At 38.9% G+C, this 23312-nt stretch overlaps 2 protein-coding genes across 2 annotated transcripts; one reads left to right on the forward strand and one right to left on the reverse strand.

Moving 5' to 3' along the window:
* Positions 1–1294: 1294 nt before the first annotated feature.
* LOC114025943 (alpha-1,3/1,6-mannosyltransferase ALG2-like) lies at positions 1295–5627 on the reverse strand. The gene is made up of 2 exons (XM_027839479.1): positions 5267–5627; positions 1295–2294 (listed from the first exon to the last, which is right to left on the reverse strand). Exons 1-2 carry the CDS (start codon positions 5606–5608, stop codon positions 1392–1394), a joined length of 1245 nt encoding a protein of 414 aa, XP_027695280.1. The 5' UTR covers positions 5609–5627; the 3' UTR covers positions 1295–1391.
* Positions 5628–6087: 460 nt separating this feature from the next.
* LOC114025809 (protein transport protein Sec61 subunit beta) lies at positions 6088–16824 on the forward strand. Its single transcript, XM_027839339.1, has 4 exons — positions 6088–6207; positions 6383–6480; positions 13097–13198; positions 16462–16824. The coding sequence occupies exons 1-4, from the start codon at positions 6205–6207 to the stop codon at positions 16547–16549; spliced, it is 291 nt and encodes a 96-aa protein (XP_027695140.1). The 5' UTR covers positions 6088–6204; the 3' UTR covers positions 16550–16824.
* The last annotated feature ends 6488 nt before the right edge of the window (positions 16825–23312 follow it).

The following is a 23312-nucleotide window of genomic DNA, read 5'->3' on the forward strand; positions in this document are numbered from 1 at the left end:
TAGAGGATCATGTCATAAGACTGAAAAAAAGATAGACAACCCAAGTGTTGCAGTGGTATTGAAAATGAACCAGATCCTCAATTTACAGAAAGACATAGATAAGAATCTCCCAGTATGAGTGGCTAGGGCTGGGTTGTAATCTAGAGACTAGAGGAAGTGCTCACCAAGGATGAGATCAGGGATCCACTTAAGTATTTCCTCCCACACCCACAAAATGCTTCACACATAGTAGGTACAAAATGTTTGCTGAACTTTTTTTTAACCAAAAACTAATTTTTCTTCTTAATTTTCCTTTTCTATCTCATTGTACTTGTAGAAAACATCATATACTTATTTTCATCTTTTAATATGTTTTGTTACAGTTATTAAAAAAATGTGAAACAGATTGCAGGCTATATACTGCAAGTACCTCCTTTATGATTTTTAAACTGTGTGATTTCAAGCTTTGGTACTAAGATGGGTCCCCTACTGGCAATACTGAAAAATACAGCCTCAAATTTAAAAAAATAAAAATGCTTCCAAAATACCATTTTATTTGTTTTTTCACACATATTGGCTTCCATCTTTTGGAAAGCAAAACAGGATACAAAAATATCATTGTTTATAATGTGATAATCTTTTCCAAAAAAACATACATTTTCCCACAAGTATGGCAGACCATGTAAAACTGACCAAGTATTTTTAGTGTAGAAATACTATTAGTGCCGATATTTTATGACTTAAAATTTAATCTTACGTACTGGTTTAATGACAGTTAAGGATAATTAAAACTACAAATTCTCTAGTCAAACCATAATACACATGTGACATGACTGTGTAGTTTAAATGCATACAAACTCTAATACTTGTCTAAATAGAATATAATTAAAATGTTATGGATTTTTTTCAGGTTTTATGTCTTAATATTTTAAAGACAATAATAATATGACAAGGTCTATGTTTTTTTTTCTTTCAAAAATGTTTATAGGATGAGGAGGATTAGACCTAAGTTTGTTATTTTCAATATATGATGAATCCACTCTGCACCAGATAAATTTTGGAGTGATTTTTCTTTTTGGAAGTACAACTGAGTCTAGAAACTGAGTCAATTAATTTAGTTAATCTAACAGTAATCTAATAATGACCATTTATATGATATTTTAAGGTTTGCAAAGTGTTTTACATGTGTTATTTCATTTGTTCCTTAAGAACCCTGTGAGGTAGATGCTATTATTATCCCTATTTTACAAATGAGGAAACTGAGGGTAAGAGGTTACATGAGTTGTTCAGGATCACACAACTAGTAATTGGATAAGGCAGGATTCAAACTCAGGTCTGGCTGACTTCAAATCCAGCCCTTAAAACCTCCGTACCACCTAGCTGCCTCTAGAAAAGGTTTTAAAACCATATAATTATTCTGTCAGTTTACTTATGTACTGGTATAACTGATCTGTGAAAGCTTCTAATGAAAATTTTTCCTTCACTCTGACTCTTCCTGCCGACCCCATTGTAGCTTTTAAGGAAGGATCTCTGATAAACTTTTCCATTGCTTTAGAAAACTGTGTCGGATCAGGTTCACATAAAAACCCTGTTACGTTATCTACAATAGATTCCAAAGGTCCACCTGAATTCACTGCAATGACAGGACACTGCATGTACATGGCTTCCACAGGAACTATGCCAAAATGCTCATTGCTCGGTGTATAAAGCACACAAGTACAATTATGGAGAAGAGAGATCTTTTGTGTATCTGAAAAAGACTTCAGGAATGTAACATGGTGGCTAAGGTCAAACTGGTTGACTGTATTCTTCAGTTCTTTATAATACTCTACATTTTCCAGAACTCGTTCATCATAACCGCCAGCCATTATTAGATGAATTTTTTCCCAATCTTGAAGATCTAATCTCCCTCGTAGCTCAAGTAATGCTTCTAAAGCTAGAGTTAGATTTTTCTTCCTTTCATATCTGTTGATTGAAAGAAAAACAAACTTCTTTCCTTTGGGAATTAAGTTATCGAGATCTGAAGGTACCACATTGTCAAAGCTGCTGACATTCAAAGAAGGGTAGAGGACATCTGGGTTTATGTGTGTTAGGGACTTGAAGGTGTTCTTAAAAACATTTGCCGTGAAGGAGCTATTGACCACAATGCAGTCTGCCATGCCAGTAGTATACTCTTCCACCCAATCAATGGGGGCTCGGTAGAGTCGTTTAAGAAAAGAATTTCTCTGAGTGAGAAGTAAATCAGGAAAATGACAGTAAAACAGTATCTTCTTCCGATGTCTGGCCAGTCTAAACACTGGGATACAAGCAGATACCTAATTAAAGCAGAAATGAAAACTGGTTAAGAAAATGACTTTTATTCATTATTTCAACAAAACTGCCTACTTTGTGTTGTGTATACTTAAAACCACAAATTCGATGGGGCTTCCTCTAGATTTTCCTTCCTACAGAAAAATTAAATATGCAGAATCATAAATTTGGAGGTAGCCTGGACCTTAAAAGTCATCTTGTCCAAGTTTCTCATTTTTATAGAGTAGGAAAGTAAAGCAAAGAGAGGATAAGTGAATTGTCCAGGGTCACTGGTAGTTAATAGCAGAGGCAAGAATGCAAGGTTGTAAAGAATGGCACCAAGATTTGGTCACCAATTTCTAAACTTACCGCAAAATTCACAAAAACAAACCTTAAGAATATCATAGTATTCCTTACTTAATTTCCGATAGCACCAGAAATGTACTGCAAACATCTAACTAATGTTGGGTTTAATTTTTCTACTAAAAATCCTTAAGCCTCTGCATAATCGAATTGATCCTACTCACCCTTAAACAATGCTGTTTCTTATGACTAGACAGAAGAAGGATGAGCTTATATCTGTGGTAAATACACTCAACTCCTCTGATACAGAAACTCTGGGAAAACCAAACAAAAATGTTTGAAAAGGAGGAAGAAAATGTGAGAATATAAGTTGACACTGCATAAAAATCACCTGATAAGTGCAATGTAATCCTTAGCACAGTGCTTGGCACATAGCAGATGCTTAACAAATGCTTATTGTCTGACTATTTTTGTCCTCTGGGCCTGCTGTACTGCTTTCATTTTATATTTTAAAAAACTTCACCTTTTACAGGAACCCTTTCTAGAAAAAAATCACAGTATTTTAAAGATAAAAAAATCATAGATATCACTTAGTTCAATCTCACTTATCATTTCAGAGATAAAAAACAAGCCTGGAGAGGTTAAAAACCCAGTTCCACAAAATGATCCATTGAAGGAACCCTCTATGTTCAGCTTAAAGGAAACAAGGGGACCAGATCTATCTTCAAATATTTGGATAGTACTGGGAAGGTATCATTTTAAACTGAGAGGAGGAGACCATCTAGTCCAATCTCACTTTTCAGATGAGGAAACTGAATATGACCAAGGTTATGACTTGTCTAACCTCATACAATACTTTGGAGATTCAAACTTGAATCTCTGAATGAAAATTTGGTATTCATTTGTAACATAGAGAAGATCTGCTTCGCCCCAGAGGGAAAAATCAGGCACACAACAGGTGCAAAACATTCAGCTCAATACAAAGGAAGGACATCTGAAACCATCAGAGCTGTCCAAGTACAGAATGAGCTGCCCCAGTGGACAATAAAGTAACTGACACTGGAAGTCTTTAAGCAAAACCTTACAGAAGGAATTCTTGTTCAGTTAAAAATCTTTGAGGAAGGCAGCATGCCATTATTACTTGCAATTCATTTATTTTCAGAAAATACTTTTATTTTACTATGAAAACTGTAGCAGGGAGTGGAGGAACACTTTTGATGTCTTGTAGCTGTTTCTACTTTGGGTAATTTAGCCTTACTTTTTAAAAAAAAAAGGCATACTGAAGTTCTCTTAGCAAGAGTATCATTAACCTCCTTTGGCTTCAATTTCCGCATGTGCAAATAGAAGGGGTTGAATTACATGATTCAGGTTGAATGCAAAAACATGGTAATAAAAGTATATGCAAGGCATACTTCAAAGGCAGAATGAGAGCCAATCGGCTTTAATTTTAATGAATAACATTTATCGTTCACTGTTTCCGACTTTATCAGTTACTTATTGCAGGGCAAATCATAGAATCATGTCAGAGCTAGGAGTCTTAGAAACCACCTAGCCCAGTTTCCTCTTTTTACAGTTGAGGAAACTGAATAGAAGGGAAATGACTTTTGCTCCAAGTCATCCATAATGATTAAATTAAATGGCAAAGTTGGGGCCTGGAATTCTGGTTTCATTTCTAGTCCAGGTATTCTTGAAAACATGTAGCCCACCCTGACCCACCTGACCTCACTGAGGCTCCTTCCTCATCCATAACATCTGTATAATACACTTGTATAGCAAAGGGAATAGGACTCTGGGTTCAAGTTCAGTCTCCAATACTCCCTATCAGCGTGGCCTAGCGCTTTGCAAAGCAGTCAGTCAATAAACATTAAGAGTCAACAATTTATTGGATGCTTATTTCACGTCGGGCACTGTCCTGTGCTAGAAAGAGTCCCTGCCCTCAAAGAGTTCACTCGAATTCCAATGCGAGAGGCAACATGCAAACAACTATGTACATATACGATATACACCGAGATGGAAAGTAATCTCAGAAAGAAGGCACTGGGGGGCATGATTTGGAGGTGGTGCCAGGCCCTGTGCTAATAGCTAGGAATATGGATTAGTCCCTGCTCTCAAGGAGCTCGTAGTCTAATGGGGAGACAACATGCAAACAACCACTTACAAAAGGGTCACACAAAGGATAAAGCAAAGATAATTAAAAGTGAGAGGGCACTCTAATTATGGAAGTAAATCAGCATTTATTAAGTTCCCTCTACGTCCAAGTCACCATGGTAATTGCTGTATAAATATTAACTTATTTGATCCCCAGTGCTTAGCGTAAATGTTTACTGAATGAATGAAACCCACTATAACTCTGGGAGGGAACTGTTATTAGCCTCATTTCACTGGGGGCGGACCGAAGCACAGAGAGCACAGAGGTCGCACAGCTGTTAAGTGTCTGGGGCGAATTAGAACTCAGGTCTTGCTGCCTTCAGGCTCAGCGTCTAGCCACTGCACCACCAAGGGGAACCAAGAAGGGTGGACTTTTGGGCGGGGCTTTAAAAAGTCAAGGCAAATGCTTAATAAATGATCTGACTTGATTTTGAATGACTCACTTCCTTTCTCTAGGCCTCAGTTTCTGCAAAATGAGCTGGGCTGGGCTGCACTGTCCCTGGGGTCCCTGCAGCCCTCGGGGGACGGGCGTCGACTGCCCCCTCACCTGGTCGCACACGATCACGTCCATCTCCTCGCCGCTCAGCAGCAGGATGTAGAGCGCCAGGTAGACCATGCGCACGTAGGAGCACAGCGCGGCGCCGCGCCCGCCCCAGCCCAGGCTGCGGGGCAGCCAGTCGCCGGCGCAGTGCACCTGCAGCTCGCGGCTCTCCGAGAAGCAGTGGCCCGGGTCATAATGAGCCGTCCACACCTGGACGCGGCAGCCGCGAGACTGCAGGGCCAACGCCGCGTCCAGCACCAGCCGCTCCGCGCCGCCCACGCCGAAGTCCGGGTGCACGAACAGCACTGACGGGCCGCGCGCGCGGCCCTCCAGACCCCGAGGCTGCATGGCCTCCTAGACCCTGGAATTGCCGTGGGCTCGCGCTTGCGCAGACCCCTCGGAGAAACCCAAGAGGCGTCGAGGTCCCAGTGGCCGCCGTGGCGCAGACTCGAGGACAAGCCCCGCCCTTTCTTCTCCCCCCCCCCCCCCCCCCCCCCCCGCCGCAGCCGAGCTGGTGCTGGCGTGGCATTGGACCGATTTCTCGGACCCAGCTTCTTCGTGCGAATGGCTCCGCCCCCTTAGGACTTGAGTGAATTTGGACACGTTAGCTAAAAGTTGAGGGTGTCTCTCATATTGCCGGAAATCCTCGTGCGTGTTTTTTTATGTGTCTGCTTTTTTCAGCTGGCAAAACCAATTTTCATATACTTTTTTATTGTTCATTGTGGAGCTGAGATACCAGAACGTCACGCTTTTTTGGCTTTCTGTTGAGATTCTCCTTATTTCCAATCAGGCATTTATGAAAGCACCACAGGAAGCGGTTATCTCTCCGCCTTCCCCCTTCCCCCGACTGAGGAGCCAAGCGGAGGCAGACTTTTCTGGTCACGGTAACTGGTACAGCTGCCGGAACATCTGCAACCGAGGCTGCTACCTCCTCAACTGCAGTGATGGTATAACTGGGTTCCTAGTCTAGTTGGCCTGGGTGTCGTCGTCGGCACCTGGGGGGGTCCAGGGGCCCGGCAGGCTTCTGGGGAGACTCCGGGCGGAATCGTCGGGGGCGGGCTGTGGGGCCGGGTGGGGGCTTCTGTAGGTGATGCAAGATGGTCTTTTTATTTCTGTCCACAGCCGGGCCCTACTCCCAGTGGTACAAACGTGGGCGCCTCGGGCCGGTCTCCCAGCAAAGCTGTGGCCGCCAGGGCCGCGGGATCCACAGTCAGGCAAAGGTAAGGAGCAAGGCCGGGAGACAGGCCTGGGCCTGTGGGTGTTGAAACAGACTTTCGCAGGGGTCAGTGCTTAATTGTTAGCTGAGTGAGGTCAAGGCTATGTCCTAAATTGATAGAGAAAACCTTTATTAAGCTCTGCTGTGTACCAGGCACTGTGCTACTACGCATGTTTTCTATAATTCAACTAGTCATTATTTATTAAGCATCTGCTATGTGCCAGCACTGTGTTAGGCGCTGGGAGTACATATTAAGCGATCACCACTTATTGTTGTACGTAATTGGTGAAGTACGGAATTTGGGTATATGAATGAAAGAAGAAGTGGCATGAGCTTGTCAGTCAATAAACATTTATTAAGCCTCTACTACATACCAGGTACCCTGTGTTTGCCAATCGAGGGAGACACAAAGAAAGGCAAAAGGCAATCCCTGCTCTCCAAGAGGTCATAGTCGAATGAGAAGACAGCAAGCAAACAACTATGTAGAGACAAGACGTAGGGTATATTGGAAATAATCAGTAGAGTGAAGGCACTGGAATTGTGCTTCCGTGGAGAAAGGAACCAGAGGAAACCTGATTTGGCCCTGTTCAGTTCATCAAATATTTAATAAGTGTACCTTATTTTCCAGGTACTGTATTAGACATGAGGGAAAACAGGTATAAAGGAAACCATTTCTACCCATAAGGAGCTTATGTTTTGCTTGGAGCTGGGAGGGAGTCAAAACAACATATACAAAGATTAATAAATACAAAGTAATTTGAAGAAGGAGAGAGCACTAATCAGGAATGAGGAATAGTAGGGAAGGCTTCACAGAGGAGAGTGGTTACCTGATGGAGAGACAGAAAGGAGGAGAGAGGACATTCCAAGTGTGTGGGGAGGGCTTTTACTAAGTAAGGCTTGTAGGTGGAAGATGGAATGTCAAGTTAGGGATACTAGACCTGTTCTGCTATAATGTAATAATTTGTATGAGGGGAAGTCATGAAATAAGACCGGAAAGGTAAGATGGAGCCAGTATCTAAAAGTTCTTAAATATCAGACTTAGGAATTTGTTGTTTATCATTCTAGTGTCAGTGGGAAGCTCATTAGCTGAGGAGTGACATGATCAAACTTAGGTTTTAGGAAGATTTTCTCTGGTAGTTGTGTGGTACCTGGATTGGGAAGGTGAGATTATCCAGGAGGAGAGTAGTTATAGTTGACTATCAAAAGCTGTAGAGAAGTCAAGAAGGATGAGTATTAAGAAAAGGTCTTTGGATTTAGAAGTTAAAAGATTGCTGGTAACCTTGGATTCAGCAGTTTTCCTTAGTGTGGTGAGGTCAGAAGCCACATTGTAAGAAGTTGAGAAGTAAATACATGGTAAGGAAATGGAAGTAGATAATGTAGAAAACTTTTCTAGGTGTTTGGCAGTGGAAAGGAAAAAAGATACAGAATATCAGTACCAAATAAAGGTTTGTTGTTTTTTGTTTTTGTTTATAAAGGTAGGGAGAACTGAGGGAGGAGGGAATGATTAAAAGTCATCACTCTAAGAAAGAGGGGATGTGATTGAGGGCACAAGTAGAATGGTAGGAGAAGACAAAAAGAATGGGTACCAAGGATAGGTGAAGGTTTTGAGGTAATGCTTACAATGGATGGTGTTGATTTTCTGAGTAAAGTAGGAAGTGAGGTCATCTCCTGAATAGAGTTGGGAGAGGGGAAGGTATTAAGACTTAATGAAAGAGGAGAGAGTTTGGAACAGCTGTTGCTGGGACAAGATGGTTAATCTGGGAAGAATAAAAGTTTGTTACATAGTATTGAGGGCCCAGTTTAAAATTAACATTAATGGATTCAGTCAATGTTATTTTGTGCCCTTCAACAGCTTTTCAGTTAGTGAAGAAGACAGGTTGTGGAGATGATTCTGGGTTGGGAATAGTCAGGGAAGGAACAATGGAAGAAGATGGGGGAGAAGAATTCAAGAGTGGAGGACAGTGAGTAATTGAACTGGTTAACTGAAGGGCCAAAATTGTGAAAGGAGGAAAATTAGGCTGATGGCCTGGGAGAAAAAGGAGGTGTGGGGGGAATGGAGGTTGCAGGGAAGATAAAATAGGATTGAAATGAGAGGGGTAAAGAGAGAGATGAAATGGCAGATCATCATCAGAGGGGAATTTCAGAATTTGAAGTTAGGGAAGGAGACAGTTTGGGCATGGTAGTCTTGGTAGTCTTAGGTATAATTTGTTCTGTTCGCTTGTCTCTTTCATTAGATTGTGGGCTCTTTCAAAGAAGGGACTTTTTTAGCCTTTCTTTGTATCCCCTGCACTTATCACAGTGCTTGGCACAGAAACTTGATTTGATAATATCTTATCTAGAGAAGTAATGGAGGGAAGAGTGAATAGGCAATCATGCCTCATTTTTGAAGATCACCATTGAGTTTTCAAAAGTATTGTCATTTAAGAACCTTAAATTCTAGTTGCCCTATTTTTTTTTTAAATCAAATACCTATTCTGGACTTATCACTGTTTTAGGTGTTGTGGAAGATACAGGGGTATGAATCCAAAGTAATGACTAGTGTTTTTTTGTGACTTTTTCATCCAGATTTCTTATTTATAGTTAGGTTTTGTGTAATATAGCCACTTTTCTCTAGAAGTTAGTCTTGCTGAATATATCTGCAAGGCCTACATATGTAAAAATAATTATAAGATTATTTGAATTTTGTGTTAGAAGCTGCAAGTAGTCATAGTAATCAACAGAAGGTAGAGAGAGGAATTCGAGTTCTAGTAATAGTTGAGGACTTGACCTCCACAGTATATCTCACTTTGTCCCCTTTCCCCTAACCACAGAGCCACCATTCTAGTTCAGGCCTTAATCACCTCTCACCTAAGACTATTGCATTCATTCTAATTGACTTCCCAAAACAAATTATTACATTGGCCATGTTCAAAAATGATAGCACATCATGAGACATTAATGCACTGTTAGTGGTGTTGTGAACTGATTCAACCATTCTGTAGAGCAATTTGCAACTATGCCCAAAGGGCTATAAAACCATGCATACCCTTTGACCTAGCAATACCACTACTAGGTCTATATCCATAAAGGGACAAAAAACGAAAAGGAAAAGGACCTATATTTACAAACGTTTTTTATAACAGCTCTTTTCTGGGGGCAAAGAATTGGAAATTGAGAGGATGCCCATCAATTGGGGAATGGCTGAACATACTGTGGTTTGTGACTGTGGTAGAATACTATTGTGATGTAAGAAATGATGAGCGGGATGCTCTCAGAAGAACCTGCAAAGACTTACATGAGCTGATACAAAGTGAAATGTACTGTATGCAAAGTAATATCAATGTTGTAAGATGATCAGCTGTGAATGACTTAGCTATTCTCAGCAGTACAATGATCCAAGACAACTCTTAAAGACTTATAATGAAAAATGTTATCCATCCCCAGAGAAAGAACTAATGGTGTCTGAATACAGATTGAACCATACTTTTTTTACTTTATTTATTTTTCTTGAGGATTTATTTTCTTTTGGTCTGTGTTTTCTTTCACATTACTAATATAGAAATATGTTTTGCAAGACTACACATGTTTAACCTGTATCGAATTGTTTGCTTATCAGTGACAGGGGTGGAGAGGAAGGGAGAGAATTTGAAACTCAAAATTTTAAAAATGAATGTTAAAAAACTTTTTACATGTAATCAGAGAAAAATAAAACACTAAATGAATAAAAGAATTATTTAAAAAAGAAAGAAATGACAGAAACACTGATGCACTATTGGTGGAGGTGTGAACTGGTCTAGCCATTCTGGAAAGCAATGTGGAACTTTGCCCTCTGGAATATCATATTCCAAGCCCTCCGAACCTTTAATGTAGAAGCTGCTAGATCTTGTGTTATCCTGAATGTGGCTGAATGATACTTGAATTGTTTCATTTTGGCTGCTTGCAATATTTTCTCCTTGACCTGGGAGCTCTGGAATTTGACTGTAATATTCCTGGGAGTTTTCATTTTGGGATCTCTTGCTGGAGGTGATTGGTGGATTCTTTCCATGTCTATTTTACCCTCTGGTTCTAGAATATCAGGGCAGTTTTCCTTGATAATTTCTTGAAGGATGATGTCTAGGCTGTTTTTTCAGTCATGACTTTTAGGTAGTCCAGTAATTTTTAAATTATCCCTCCTGGATCTTTTCCAGGTCAGTTTTTTCCAGTAAGATATTTTGCATTGTCTTCCCTTTTTTTCATTCTTTTGGTTTTGTTTTATTGGTTTTTGATTTCTCATGAAGTCATTAGCTTATATTTGCTCAATTCTAATTTTTAAGGAGTTATTTCCTTCAGTGAGCTTTTGTACCTCCTTTTCCATTTGGTTAATTCTACTTTTTAAGGAGTATCTTCAGTAAATTTTTGGGCCTCTTTTTCCGTTTGGCTTATTTTGTTTTTCAAGGTATTATTTTCTTCAATATTTTTTGAAGCTATTGACTTGTTTTTCATGATTTTCTAGCATCACTCTCATTTCTCTTTCTGAATTTTCTTCTACCTCTCTCATTTGATCGTCAGAATCCTTTTTGAGCTCTTCCATGAGACCAATTCATGTTTTTCTTAGAGGCTTTGTATGTAGGAGCTTTGACTTTGTTATCTTCTTGTGAGTGTATATTTTGATCTTCCTTGTCAACATAGTCACTTTCTATGGTCAGAATGTTTTTTCTGTTGTTGGCTTATTTTCCCAGTCTGTTTCTTGACTTTTAACTGTTTGTTAAACACGGGCTCTGCTTCCAGATTGCAGGCGCACTGGTCCCAAGCTTCAGGGGCTTTGTGCAGCTGTTTTCAGGGACACTTCTAGGGACCTGTAAGTTTTCAGTTCTTCCAAGGTGGTATGATCTAAGGAGAGGTGCGTTTACTACTCTCCTGGCCTGTGCTCTAGTCTGTGAGTGACCACAAGCTCTCTTTTTTGCCCTTAAACTGTGAGCCAGGTCACTGCTTCACTGTGGCTGCAAGCTCTGGTGTGCTAGTCCTCCTCCTCGCCCTGGGACTGCCACCCAGGACTGCAGCTCAAATCTGAGTATGAGCAAAGCAACAGAGTCCTGCCCCCAGTAACAGCGAAGAGACCCCTGTCATCTCCTGATGAGTTGTTCGACCCACCTTACCATCTGTGGGCTGAGAACTCCAGATGCCCCTGCTGCCACTGCTGATTTAGTGGCTCCCAAGGCCTGATCCTGGTTTGCTTGGGCCTGGTCTGTGCTAGCATGGCCTGCGCTGGACTGTGCTCCACTCTCATCCACCCCTCACTCAGACCTTTCTTGCCAACCTTGTAAGTTTTCTTTGGCTGGGAAATTGTTTCACATCTTTTTGTGGGTTCTGACGCTCCAGAAATTGTTTTATGGCATTACTTAAAGATGTCCAGAGGAGTTTTGGGGAGAGCTTGGGTGAGTTGCTGCCTTTTTTCTGCCATTTTGGCTCCACCTTCCTGTTCTTGTTTTTTCTTTACCCCTCCAACATTGGTCATTTACCATGTTTTTGCATTTTTGCCAATCTGTTAAATTTGAAGCAAAGTGATTTTCCTAAAATGCAGTTTGACCACATCTTTTCTCTTCTCTGCCTCCACTGGGGGGCAGCTAGGTGGTGCAGTGCATAGAGCTCTGGTCTTGGAGTCAGGAGGACCAGAATTCAAATCCAGCCTCAAATACTTGATTCTTACTAGCTGTATGACCCTGGGCAAGTCACTCAATCCCCAATTACCTCATCAAAAAAAGCAAAAATGTATATATATATAGGGGCAGCTAGGTGGCGCAGTGGATAGAGCACCGGCCCTGAAGTCAGGAGGACCTGAGTTCAAATCTGGCCTCAGACCAGACACTTGACACTGACTAGCTGTGTGACCCTGGGCAAGTCACTTAACCCCAATTGCCTAGAAAAGAAAAAAAAATGTAAAAAAAAAAGTGAACTCCACTGACTCACTATTACCTCTAGGATCAAATATAAATTCTTTTTGACATTTAAAGCCCTTTACAACCTTGTCTCAAACTGCTTTTTCAGCCCTATTACATATTACTCTCCTCCACATACTTTATAGTTCAGTCTTCTTACTGTTCCTCATACATGGTATCATTCTTGCTCTTTTGCACTGACATACAGCTGGAAGGCATTCCCTATTTACTTTAAGTTCCTAGGATCTCTGTTTTCCTTCAAGACTACTTTGGGCCCTTCTGTGAATGAATGAATGAATGAATGGATCAATGGACTTGGGGAAGGAAGAGGAGAAAGGAAGAAAGAAAATCAGAGGAAGGGCAGAAAGAAGGAACAAAGGATGAATGAATGAACTTGGCCTAGCCTACTCCCAACATATGCATAAGGAGTTCAGTGAGAATTAGACATCAAGAATAAATTCTTTTCTTCCTTGTTCAGCTTTAGAATTAAATTTGATTAGCTTTAAGGATTGCAGCTTAGGCTTTCCTTCTTTAGAATTGGGGTTACTTTAATTGGTAATATGCAAATTTATTTGATAGAAATGTTTTCATTTTGTGATGTAATTGCCCTAATACATTATTGTTTGAATTGATTCTTTAAAAATAAAATGGAACCTATATTACTAAAGTGTTGTAAGTTTCTTGGGGATTAAATATAACTAAATCTTAATTTTTTTTTTTTTGTAGGAAAAATGCTAGCTGTGGGACAAGGAGTGCAGGCCGTACTACTTCAGCAGGTACAGGGGGGATGTGGAGGTTCTATACTGAAGATTCCCCTGGGCTCAAAGTGTAAGTCAAAGAAACATAACAATAGTAAATATAAACTAAATTCCATTATGTTTACTGCTTAGTGCTTTTGATAGCTTTCCGCTTGATAGTGTGGCAAATACATAAGATGTAGTTTGTGTGAAGTGGACCAGTTTTACTTTGATCATATAAGGTAATGAAACAGACCCTAGAATGACTAGGGATCAATTCTTGAACTCAGTGGCATTGCTCACAGTTTCCTGTGCCTACTTTAGTTGAATTTTCCTGTGTATTCTTTTTTTTTTTTTTTTTTTTGAGGCAATTGGGGTTAAGTGACTTGCCCAGGATCACACAGCTAGTAAGTATCAAGTGTCTGAGGCTGGATTTGAACTCAGGTCCTCCTCACTCCAAGGCTGGAGCTCTATCCACTGCGCCACCTAGCTGCCCCAATCTGTGTATTCTTTAAAGCCAAACTCAAATGTCATTTCGTCTAGGAAGCATTCTCTGATTAGTGACAACTTTCTTTCACATAGCATTTTGTTTTATAATTTCCTAATGGCCTTACTTGTCCTGATGTTCATTATGGTCATGTAATATTATTGTATGGTAGCCATCTATGCTGCTTTCTAATTCCTCTAGTAGATTCTAAAGCTCTTTGAGGACAGGAACTGTCTTATTTAAATTTTTTATCTCCTCCTTTGCCTAGCACAGTGCTTTCCATACAGGAGGCACTTAATAAAGGTTTATTGAATTTGTGTATTGAATATAACTATGTCTAACTATTTTGAGGTAATTTATGGGATAGAAGAAAATTGGAGGAATACTTTTTTTTAATTTTCAGTTTCTTTTCACTTGTTCTAGTGCCAAAAACTGCCTTTAATTGAGAAATGGAAGTAGTAAGTCATTAATTAGGTAATTGGCAGAGGTTTATAACAATTATAGGTAGATGTGAGCATGTTTCAACTTTAAAGTACAATATTGAATGTCAGAGTTTGAAATTTCTCCAGTAATCTTGATGCTAAAATTCCACTGCTTATGCTTTTCTTCCATGTATAGGAAATAAATTTAGGTAAAAAAGTAGATTTCACTGAGAATAAGAAAATGAGGAAGTTTAGTTGCACATTAGAAACTTTACTACCTAGTAAATTAGACCTTTTGCTGACATTCATGCTGTATCTGTAGAATGAAGCTGGTAAGTTCTGTTCTCATTCCCAGTGTGAAACCAAAATGTCTTTGTATCAGGGAGTCCTGATCAGGTATTACAAGAGATGACAGGTTAGGAATTAGTGATCTCTGGCTTACCCTCCAAGATGGTTGATAGTTAGCGGTTGAGACATAGCAGTCAGTTACTGCTTTTGTTCAGTGTTTTTATTAGTAATTTGGAAGAACACATAGATGGCTAACTTAGCAGATATACAGGTGACACAATGCAGGACAATGAGGGGAAGTCAATATGCCGGTTGATAGAAAAGAACTTGATGGGCCAGATGTAATAAGATGAAACTTAGCAAAAAATACATAGTCTTGTACTTTGGTTCAGAACATCAACTACATAAAAATGGGAGATGCTAGAACAGAAGTTCTGTGAAAAAACATGTGATCTGAGGCTCAGTTTGAGGCAATCCAGTTGGAGCAGCCATAAAAATCTAATATTATCTTTAAGCTTCATTAACAGGAGCATAGTGTCAGAAGAAGGGAAGTAATTGTCCAACTGCATTCTGTTCTAGGCAGATCATGTCTAGAATCTTAGGTCCAGTTGAAGTGCCATATTTTAGGGAAAATGCTGACAAGTTAATGCATGGGTTTACAGAGCAGGGTGACCAAGATAGTTAAGGGATTGGAGTTCATGCCGTAGTTTGAATGGTTGAGGGAACTGGAAATATTTAGGCAAGGGAAGAGGCAACTTGGGGATGATGAGTAAAACATTACTGTCTTCAAATATTGGCAGCCATTTTGGTTTGTTTGGTCTCCAGTTCTAGGGACTAATGGGTAAAAACTTCAGGAAACCAGATTTTGGCTCAGTATAAAGAAAAACAACATAGTAGTCGGAGCTATCCAAAAGTGCAGTGGGCTGCTTTGAAAGGAAATGAGTCCGGGTCATTAAAGGTCTTCAAGCAGAGTCTGAATTTCTGTCTGTTAGTGTTGTACAGAAGATTGATGCTTTTAGGGAGCACAGGGACTAGACAATTTCTAAAGGCCTATCCAGCCTAGATCTTCAGTGTTGTGCATGAAACAGTGAAAAGAATGCTGGATTTGTAATCAGAGAACCTAAGTTTGAATAACATTCCTCTACCATTTGGTACCTGTGTGGCCTTATACAAGTCACTTCAGTTTTCTGGGCCTTAAGTTTCCTCATCTAAAAATGAGAGAACTGAAATAGATGACCCCAGTTGTCACTTGTAGCTCTTTAATCTAACATCCTTGGTAAACAGCCTTGGTAAATGGCAAAGATTTGAAAAACAAATTTAGAATTGAACTGATTCAGATGAAAGAATTCATACATAGTCTCTTGAGTTTGAATTGTGAGATGTTCTGAATAATCCAGTTTTGGCTTCTAAGATTTTATTTTTTGAGGTCTGATTATACCTGTATGAAAAGGTAATAATTTGTGTCTATGAGGGTGGGGTTAGGGTTAAATAATTTAACACTTTAACAAACATGGTGATAGAACTGTAACCATGTTTGTATGTATAATAAAATGTACCTCATTAGGCAGTGTGTCATGTGAATCCTCCAACCTGCCATCTCCTTAGATCATATTTCACCTCTTCCTAATCTGTTGGTTGTAATGTATTTGAACCTCACATCCCATGTTGTAAATTTCGTTTTAGTTCATTGTTATCCTGTGTACTTTGCCTCTGTTAATTATTCTGCCTTGATAATACATATTCTTTATTTTTATATTAAAAATTCTCTGTGTATCTGTGTTTGGTGAAATAAAAAAAATTGTGCATCTAAAATATGATTTTTTTAGCATTTTATTAGCTATATGCATCAGTCATATTTTATACTAACAGTTGCCTTTAAAGAAAATGCAATGGTGATACTATTTTTGAATCTAAAATATGATTTGGGTATGAAATATTTATTGAATGATTTTATAAATTAGATATTGATGCTGTCACCTCAAAAATAGCATTTTAGTTTGGCAATTTTTAAAAATTGCATTTACTTAGAGTTTTGGTTGTTGTTTTCCTCCAAGATGTACATAATATTCTTAGTTTTTAAATGTTTTTTTGTGGGTGACTGATAATTTTTTTTATACTACTAAAGGTAATGATTACTTTTTTCTTTTTTATTTTCAGTGGTCCTGTTCCAGTATTGGTAATGAGTCTTCTGTTCATTGCTTCAGTATTTATGTTGCATATTTGGGGCAAGTACACACGTTCATAGACTTAGCTGCATCCATCTTTCTGTCAGCAATTGTATTCTGGACCAAAAGCATGGTGGACTTTATGTTCATGGAGAGAGTGTTTTTTGAAAGCTTACTGTTTTATAAGAAACTTAGAAAAGACAGGTTGATTTTCGAGACCTTTTTTTAATTCCTCTGTAATGAACTTTAAAAATTCCTTTGTATCAAGTCTGTTTTCTGAAGCCGATCTGTCACAAGTTTCATCTGCCTAAAGATTTGCAGGTTAGGCATAATAAAATGGCAAGTACAAATGGAAGTGTTATGCTGTCTCATGATTTCTCTCCCCCAGTAGAGCACTGATTCATTTATTGGACATCACTTCACATGTTGTAAATTATTTAAAAATACATACATTTGTGTATCTCAGCCACAGCAGTGTCTTTATTAGAGAGTTGTATCAGGAAAAATTTTATAGATTGAACTGAGACTTTCTGTGGTACATTGAAAATTTCCTATTTGTCTCATAAATTCACTTGAATATACTTGACCTAGTTGATTGTGCTAACCTTTTCATATGCTTTTTCAAAGCAGAGATAATATAGTTCAGAGATCGTTAATCTCATATCAATATGTTTTTACTTGGTTATTGTTGCTAAGAAGACTAGTACTGTGTTGAAGTCTGTTCCATAGCCTGGGCTTCTAACTTTTCTCCTCCATATTTCTGCTTGGATAATGGGGACATTTTGGGGTATTCATTAAATAGCGAGAAGATGTAGGATCTGCTCTGAAACCAGTGTGGTTTTTTTCCCATGTTTTTCTCTGCTTTGTCACAGGCTTAATGATATTAAAATGTTGTTGGTGTCTGACTTAATTTGTGTTTACATAATGCAAATCATTGTTAAAAAATTAAGTGCATACTAGTCTCTTAAAAAAATTTATTCTGCCCCTAAAACTGTAGGAAATACTTGAATTACTATTCATGCTTAAGCAAATCACTGAAAATTTAATGTTGTTTATCATGTATACTGTAACCTTTTTAAGAGTATCAGACTCCAACACAATCTTTTATTGATAAAGGTATAGTGTTCTGGGCTAGTCTCACTAAGTCCAGTCCAGTGGTTAAAGTTTGGGATTGAAATGAGATGAGATGCTTGTAGACAGACCATCTAATACTTACCAATAGCATGAAAAGGATGTTCTGAAATGATATAGCAATGATGTAGTTGATATGCATTTGTGGAGGTAGCAGAGAAGCAGGTATTGACCCTGAGGAACCCCTGATTCTTTTGGTGCTGGATATTAGTACTTATACAACCAGGAAGACACATTAGTGCTTCAAGCTTTAGTTCCCTGGACCAGTTAAGTCTGGAATGTAATTTTGTTGACTATTGCCAATAGAATCATAAACTCTTTTGGCATTTAAATCCTTTCAGAACCTTGTCCCTTCCTACCTTTCCAGCCTTTACACATCATTCTTCTCTCCACACTTGGCCATTCAGGTGTCAAGGCCTTCTTACTCACTATTCCCGAGCACATGACACTTCATCTCCTTTATCCGTGTCTTACCATTGGCAGTCCCTCATGCTTGGAATCTACGTTTTCCTCACCTTTCCTCTTGGAATCCCCATTTTTCTTTCAAAACCCAGCTGAAGTGCTGCTTTATACATGAAGCCCTTCCTGATCATCTCGCTGCTAGTCTTGTCTTCATTTTGTATGTGTTTTTAGATAGCATGTCTCTGCTGTTAGAGTGTAAGCCTCTGTGGGGCAGGGTTGTTTCACTTTTGTCTTTGTATTCCCAGCATTTAGCATAGTGCTTTCCAGATAGTAAGTGCTTTATAAATACTTGTTGAATGACAGATTTTTTTTTTTAAGAGAAAAACTATCCTAGCCTATATGTGGCAAGTACCTGAGTAGGTGTCACTCCTACAGTTACTATCTTTATGATATTTTTCAGAACATCCTTTTTCCCAGCTAATTTGAGTTATTTATTCGATTAAGTTGTCTTTCAAAACTCCTCACATTACCCAACTTCAGAAATAATGCCTTTAGAAAAGTGTAAAAGGTACAAAACTTAAGAGGTTTAAAGTTAGTTTTTAAAATCCAAGTGCATTACTCTTGAATTCCTCTGTATTGGAGAGAAAAAAAGTACATTTAGGTTTAGATTTTGTTGCAAAAAGCTGTTGAAGAAAGTTATTCAAAAGCTGTGTTAGAAAGTCTTCAGTGCACCTTGAATGTACTTCCTCATTACTCCCAAATCAGCAGTCCCAAACCTGACCTCCTAAGTCACTATTATGTATCTAACTGACTACTGGAGTTGTAGTACAAGTACTTTTTAATGTTTTTATGTTAACTCAAAGGCTATCTTCTTTACCACTTGGTTCCTGGCTGTAATCTGGATTTTTAAAACAAGCAAGCTATGCATAGATTATGCTATTGCAAAGATATCAGCAAGCCTTGGTGAGATGGGATTTATAATGGCAATAGGAAAATATGCTTTGAATGAATGAAACATCTGAAAAGAGGATCATGTGTCAGTAATGCATTTTCTGCATCAGGAAAGCATGTACCTTACAGTGCAAACACAGAAAGTGTCTGGGTAAAAGAAAAGAGAGCCCAAAGTAATAATTGTTTTGAGATTTCCCACCCAGATGGAAGATAGGAATAACATTTGCCTAATGTAGATTGTGAAACAGACCATTTAGGTACTTCCAACAGGATAAAAATTCTGGAGTACTACTATATTAACATCTGTAGGCCAGTTCTGTTCACTTAATCTGGTAACGCTTCACCCTCAGAAGGCAGAGGAAGCAGTGAAGAAAACGTTTGTTTTGTCAAGGAAGAAAGAAATAGCAATTGATAATGGAAGTGGTAGGAACCTTAAAGTGATGAGATTACATTGGACTTCATAGTAGGGATGCTGGATACACTAGCTTTTGGGAAGTTTTGTAAAGTTTAGAAAAAATAGACAATATGACTCATGAGGAATTAGAGGGCCCATGAATTCTGAATTTGTGACAAATTTTGTGAATGATCTTAGTAAAAGAATATGGGTAAACAACTAAAAATCAGATGAGTTCAAATTTTTAGAAGAGATATACAAAAGATGGAAGGAAGGGCCAGTTACGTAAACAAAAGCTAACATAAGTTTGTAACTACGGGCTAAGGCACAGCGTGAGCTTTGTCTTGGGGGAAAATGCTTCATTACTACTAGGAATCCGGGTATTCCATTGATATGTATTGAAGTCTATGTATATCTTTTCATTCTCTAATAATAATTCTAGTCCATATCCTTCCATAAGATGTTCACATATATAGTACTTAATCGTACTTTTTATCCAACCCATGTTTCTCCATCTTTTAAAGGATATTGATAGAAATTTTGTCATTATGCACATAATGTATTTCCCTGTTGCTGGCTGTAGATGACCTGAGACTATGGGGTAGTCTGAAGTCAACTTTTATTAATGGCCTCATCCCTTGCTAGCTCCAGATCCATTTGCAAATTACTTCATGCTACATACACACAAGGGAATTCTGTTCTCTCAGTGACTGGTGCTGACTCAGAAGGTACTTCGGATTTTCGTAGTACAGGTGAAAGAAAGCATGGCCACCAGTCCCTATGGAGGTAGAATTCTTCAAGAGTTCTCAAGTACTAAATGATGCAAGAAACTCCCAGTCACCTCTTGGGATCCCAGGATGCCTACCTATCCACTCTTTTCTTGTACTGTCTCACTTGTCTTGTATGAATTGGCCAGCATGTGAAGAATCAGAAATTTTCAGGTAAGCACCATAGAAATTTATACCTGTAAGGAATCTAGTCAACCTTATCTTTTCATAGCTAAAGTTACTGAGGCCTAGAGAACCATTTACAAAGATATGACTAGAACACAGGTTGCCTAACTCAGTCCAGTGAACTGTCTATTACACTATACTGTTTTAACAAGTTCCCTTAACATCACACTGGACACGCAGACCCTTAGCCAGGCAATTAGCAGACACAGAGAAGTACTCTTCAATACTTCAAGAGATCTGCAATTCCACCAGTGCTGATGGCAGTCTTTCCCCACCTAACTAGATTGTCTTAAATTTCTGGGCCACTAAAAATGTATCACCTGGTGACATTCTGTTGCCTCTTACATACTGAAAGCTTGTGCAACTTGGTAGGATCTCCCGGAGAGTGTGGTTGACTGTTAACTGTTGAGGCTGGGGGTCACCTCCACCTCATAATGGGACAAGGGTGGAAGACTATTTATTGACTGGGATAGGTTAAAGTCATTCGGCATGTCCCAACTTCTCTTATCTGTCCTGTCTGCTGCACCCACGCTCTGGAACTTCTAGGCGTGGAGCCATCAGAACTGATGTATCTGTTCTTTTAAGAAAATGGCTTCCATATACTTGTGTCTCCCACCCCCACCTTGCATTCTTCTATTCTTTTCATTCTTAATCGCCTCTCTGAATTTTCCAGCAGGGCTTTATTTCCTTTTATTTCTCCTTCAAAGTTCATTCTACTCCTACCTATTTTTCAGTATTACTGGTTTTAATTTCACTTAACATTGCTTTTTCTAAAACTTCTTCTTTCCAGATTTAATTACTATTTTTCTTAATTCAATTTACTCTTCTTGGATGTAGTTAAATTCCTAAGGTGTCTCTTTTAGAATGGAACAACTTTTTGCTGTGTTTAAAGATTAATTATACTTATTTTTGCTTCAAACACTTGCTCTTTCCTTTCTTCAGTTAACTTTGTGACACTGAAACTCATTGGACTTTGCCCAGGGGCTGTCTGAAGACAAACACTTTTTAGATCTTTCTCTCTTGTAGTAAAGAAAATAAATCTTATTTAATCTCTTTTACTTACACTCTTCAATAATCTGCCTCAGTTTCTCCAGAAGACAATGATGCTTATTACCCCAGTACTTACAGATTGTTTAAAGAATATTAAATGTGTAATGGAGGTGAACAGGGGATCTCCCTCTCCATCTGTTGGAACAGGGTACTTTTCATGGACTGGGCATGCATGTTTTTGCTCTGTGTGGAGAGATGTGTTTAGCACTGAAGGACTGGTGCTTTGTGCTGACACCACACTTTCTTATTAGCCCCAATCAATGGTCCCAATCACTGGTGACTTCTAGGATGATTAGTGACTGGGCAGTAAGAGCCACCTAGTGAGGAAGCTCAAAAAGGAAAAAGAACTTCCGTTCTTGACCTCCTCTTTTTCAAGCATGTCAAGACTCTGAATGCTTCCTTAGACTTCTGATAAGAGGGTAGGAGGATTTTCCTCCCTCTTCCCCTTCTCAGCCATAGCTAAGGAAGTTGTGTGCTCATGACAACAAGTACATGTATCTTCCTGAGACTATGTCAAGTCCTTAGCTGCCTCTTCTACTTCGTGTTTCTTTCCTGAACACAAGTGGCTGGACTCCTGAGATAAATATTTCCAGCCTTAACAGCCATCTCATGAGCTCAAGAGACCCAGAGCATTGAGAGGTCCAGGTGTTTTCAGCAGGAAGTGATTCCTATAACTGTGCCCTTCCCAGAGATAGCATTTTGTTTCCATATCTGTTTATGGGCTCCTGTGAGTTCTTTGTTATAGGTTATTGTTTTAGGTTTTAAATATTTATCAATTTAAATATTTATCAATAAATGCATTTCTTTTGCTATGGATGAAATAAATAGCTGTCCTGTAGCTAGATTATTAATCCATTGTTGGGGAGTTCTTAGACTTCTAGTTCTACTTTGAACCCAGTGCCCTTATTCCGCAATAACTAGGTCCCTGCTTTGTTCACGTAAGACCAAGTACACCCCTCTTCCATAGAACAACACCACCTAGACAGCCACAGATAACTCGTTGCTTAGTCCTTCAACAATCACCTGTGTAACCCCAGCCTAATTGGAGAGCCTGAATCTTGAACCAGCTATTTGGGCCTTTTTGCTTTTGGAACTCATATCCGTTTGCACCTTCCCCTACTAATTAATCTCTTGTTTGGGATCTGCATTTAAACTAACGTCCCTATGTAGTTGCCCCCTGAACAAGCTACTCCTTTCTTTACTTTTGTATTCAGATGCTTTGAGTACATCAAACCCTGAAGATCTGCCTGACCCTGACCTTTTTCAATTTGGCCTGCCTAGTTGCTATCTGAGTCTCAGTTCTGACATACAGGTGGATTCCAGGTTCATTATGGCTCGCTCTGGGGCCCAGACAGTTCTAATGTTCTTGCTTCAGACTTTAGAGGTACAGTATCCTTGTAAATGGGGTTTAAAATAGAACTATGACTACAACCTTGAGATTATTTAAGTCTCTAGGACTCTAAAAACATGTCCTGATGTTCCTTCCTGTAAGTTCAAAGATAAAACTTTCACTTCCCACTGTTATTTGAAATAGTGCTAGATATGTTAGCTATAACAATAAGACAAGAGAAAGAAATTAAGTGGAATATACAATGGCAAAGATAAAGGAAAATTATTCATTTGTAAATAATGATGATTTACCTAGAAAACCCCAGAGAATTAAGTGAATAAAGTAATTGGGCCAACTAATAGCTTTGGTATATTAGCAAAATATAAAATAAACACATAGATATTATAAGCTTTTCTGTCCATTACTGACAAAAATTTTTAAAAAAATGACAGAAAAAGAAATTCCATTAAAAATAACTACTAAATGCATAAAATATTTGGGAGTTAACCCACCAAGACATATAAACATAACCATAAAACACTTTATGGAAATAAAAGAGAAAAACAACTGGAGTCACGGTCATTGCTTGTGGCTGGACTGGGCCAATGTAATAAAAATGACAAGATATCCTA

The sequence above is a fragment of the Vombatus ursinus genome, unplaced genomic scaffold (genome assembly GCF_900497805.2).
Source record: "Vombatus ursinus unplaced genomic scaffold, bare-nosed wombat genome assembly UNPS02014832.1, whole genome shotgun sequence".
NCBI lineage: Eukaryota > Metazoa > Chordata > Mammalia > Diprotodontia > Vombatidae > Vombatus > Vombatus ursinus.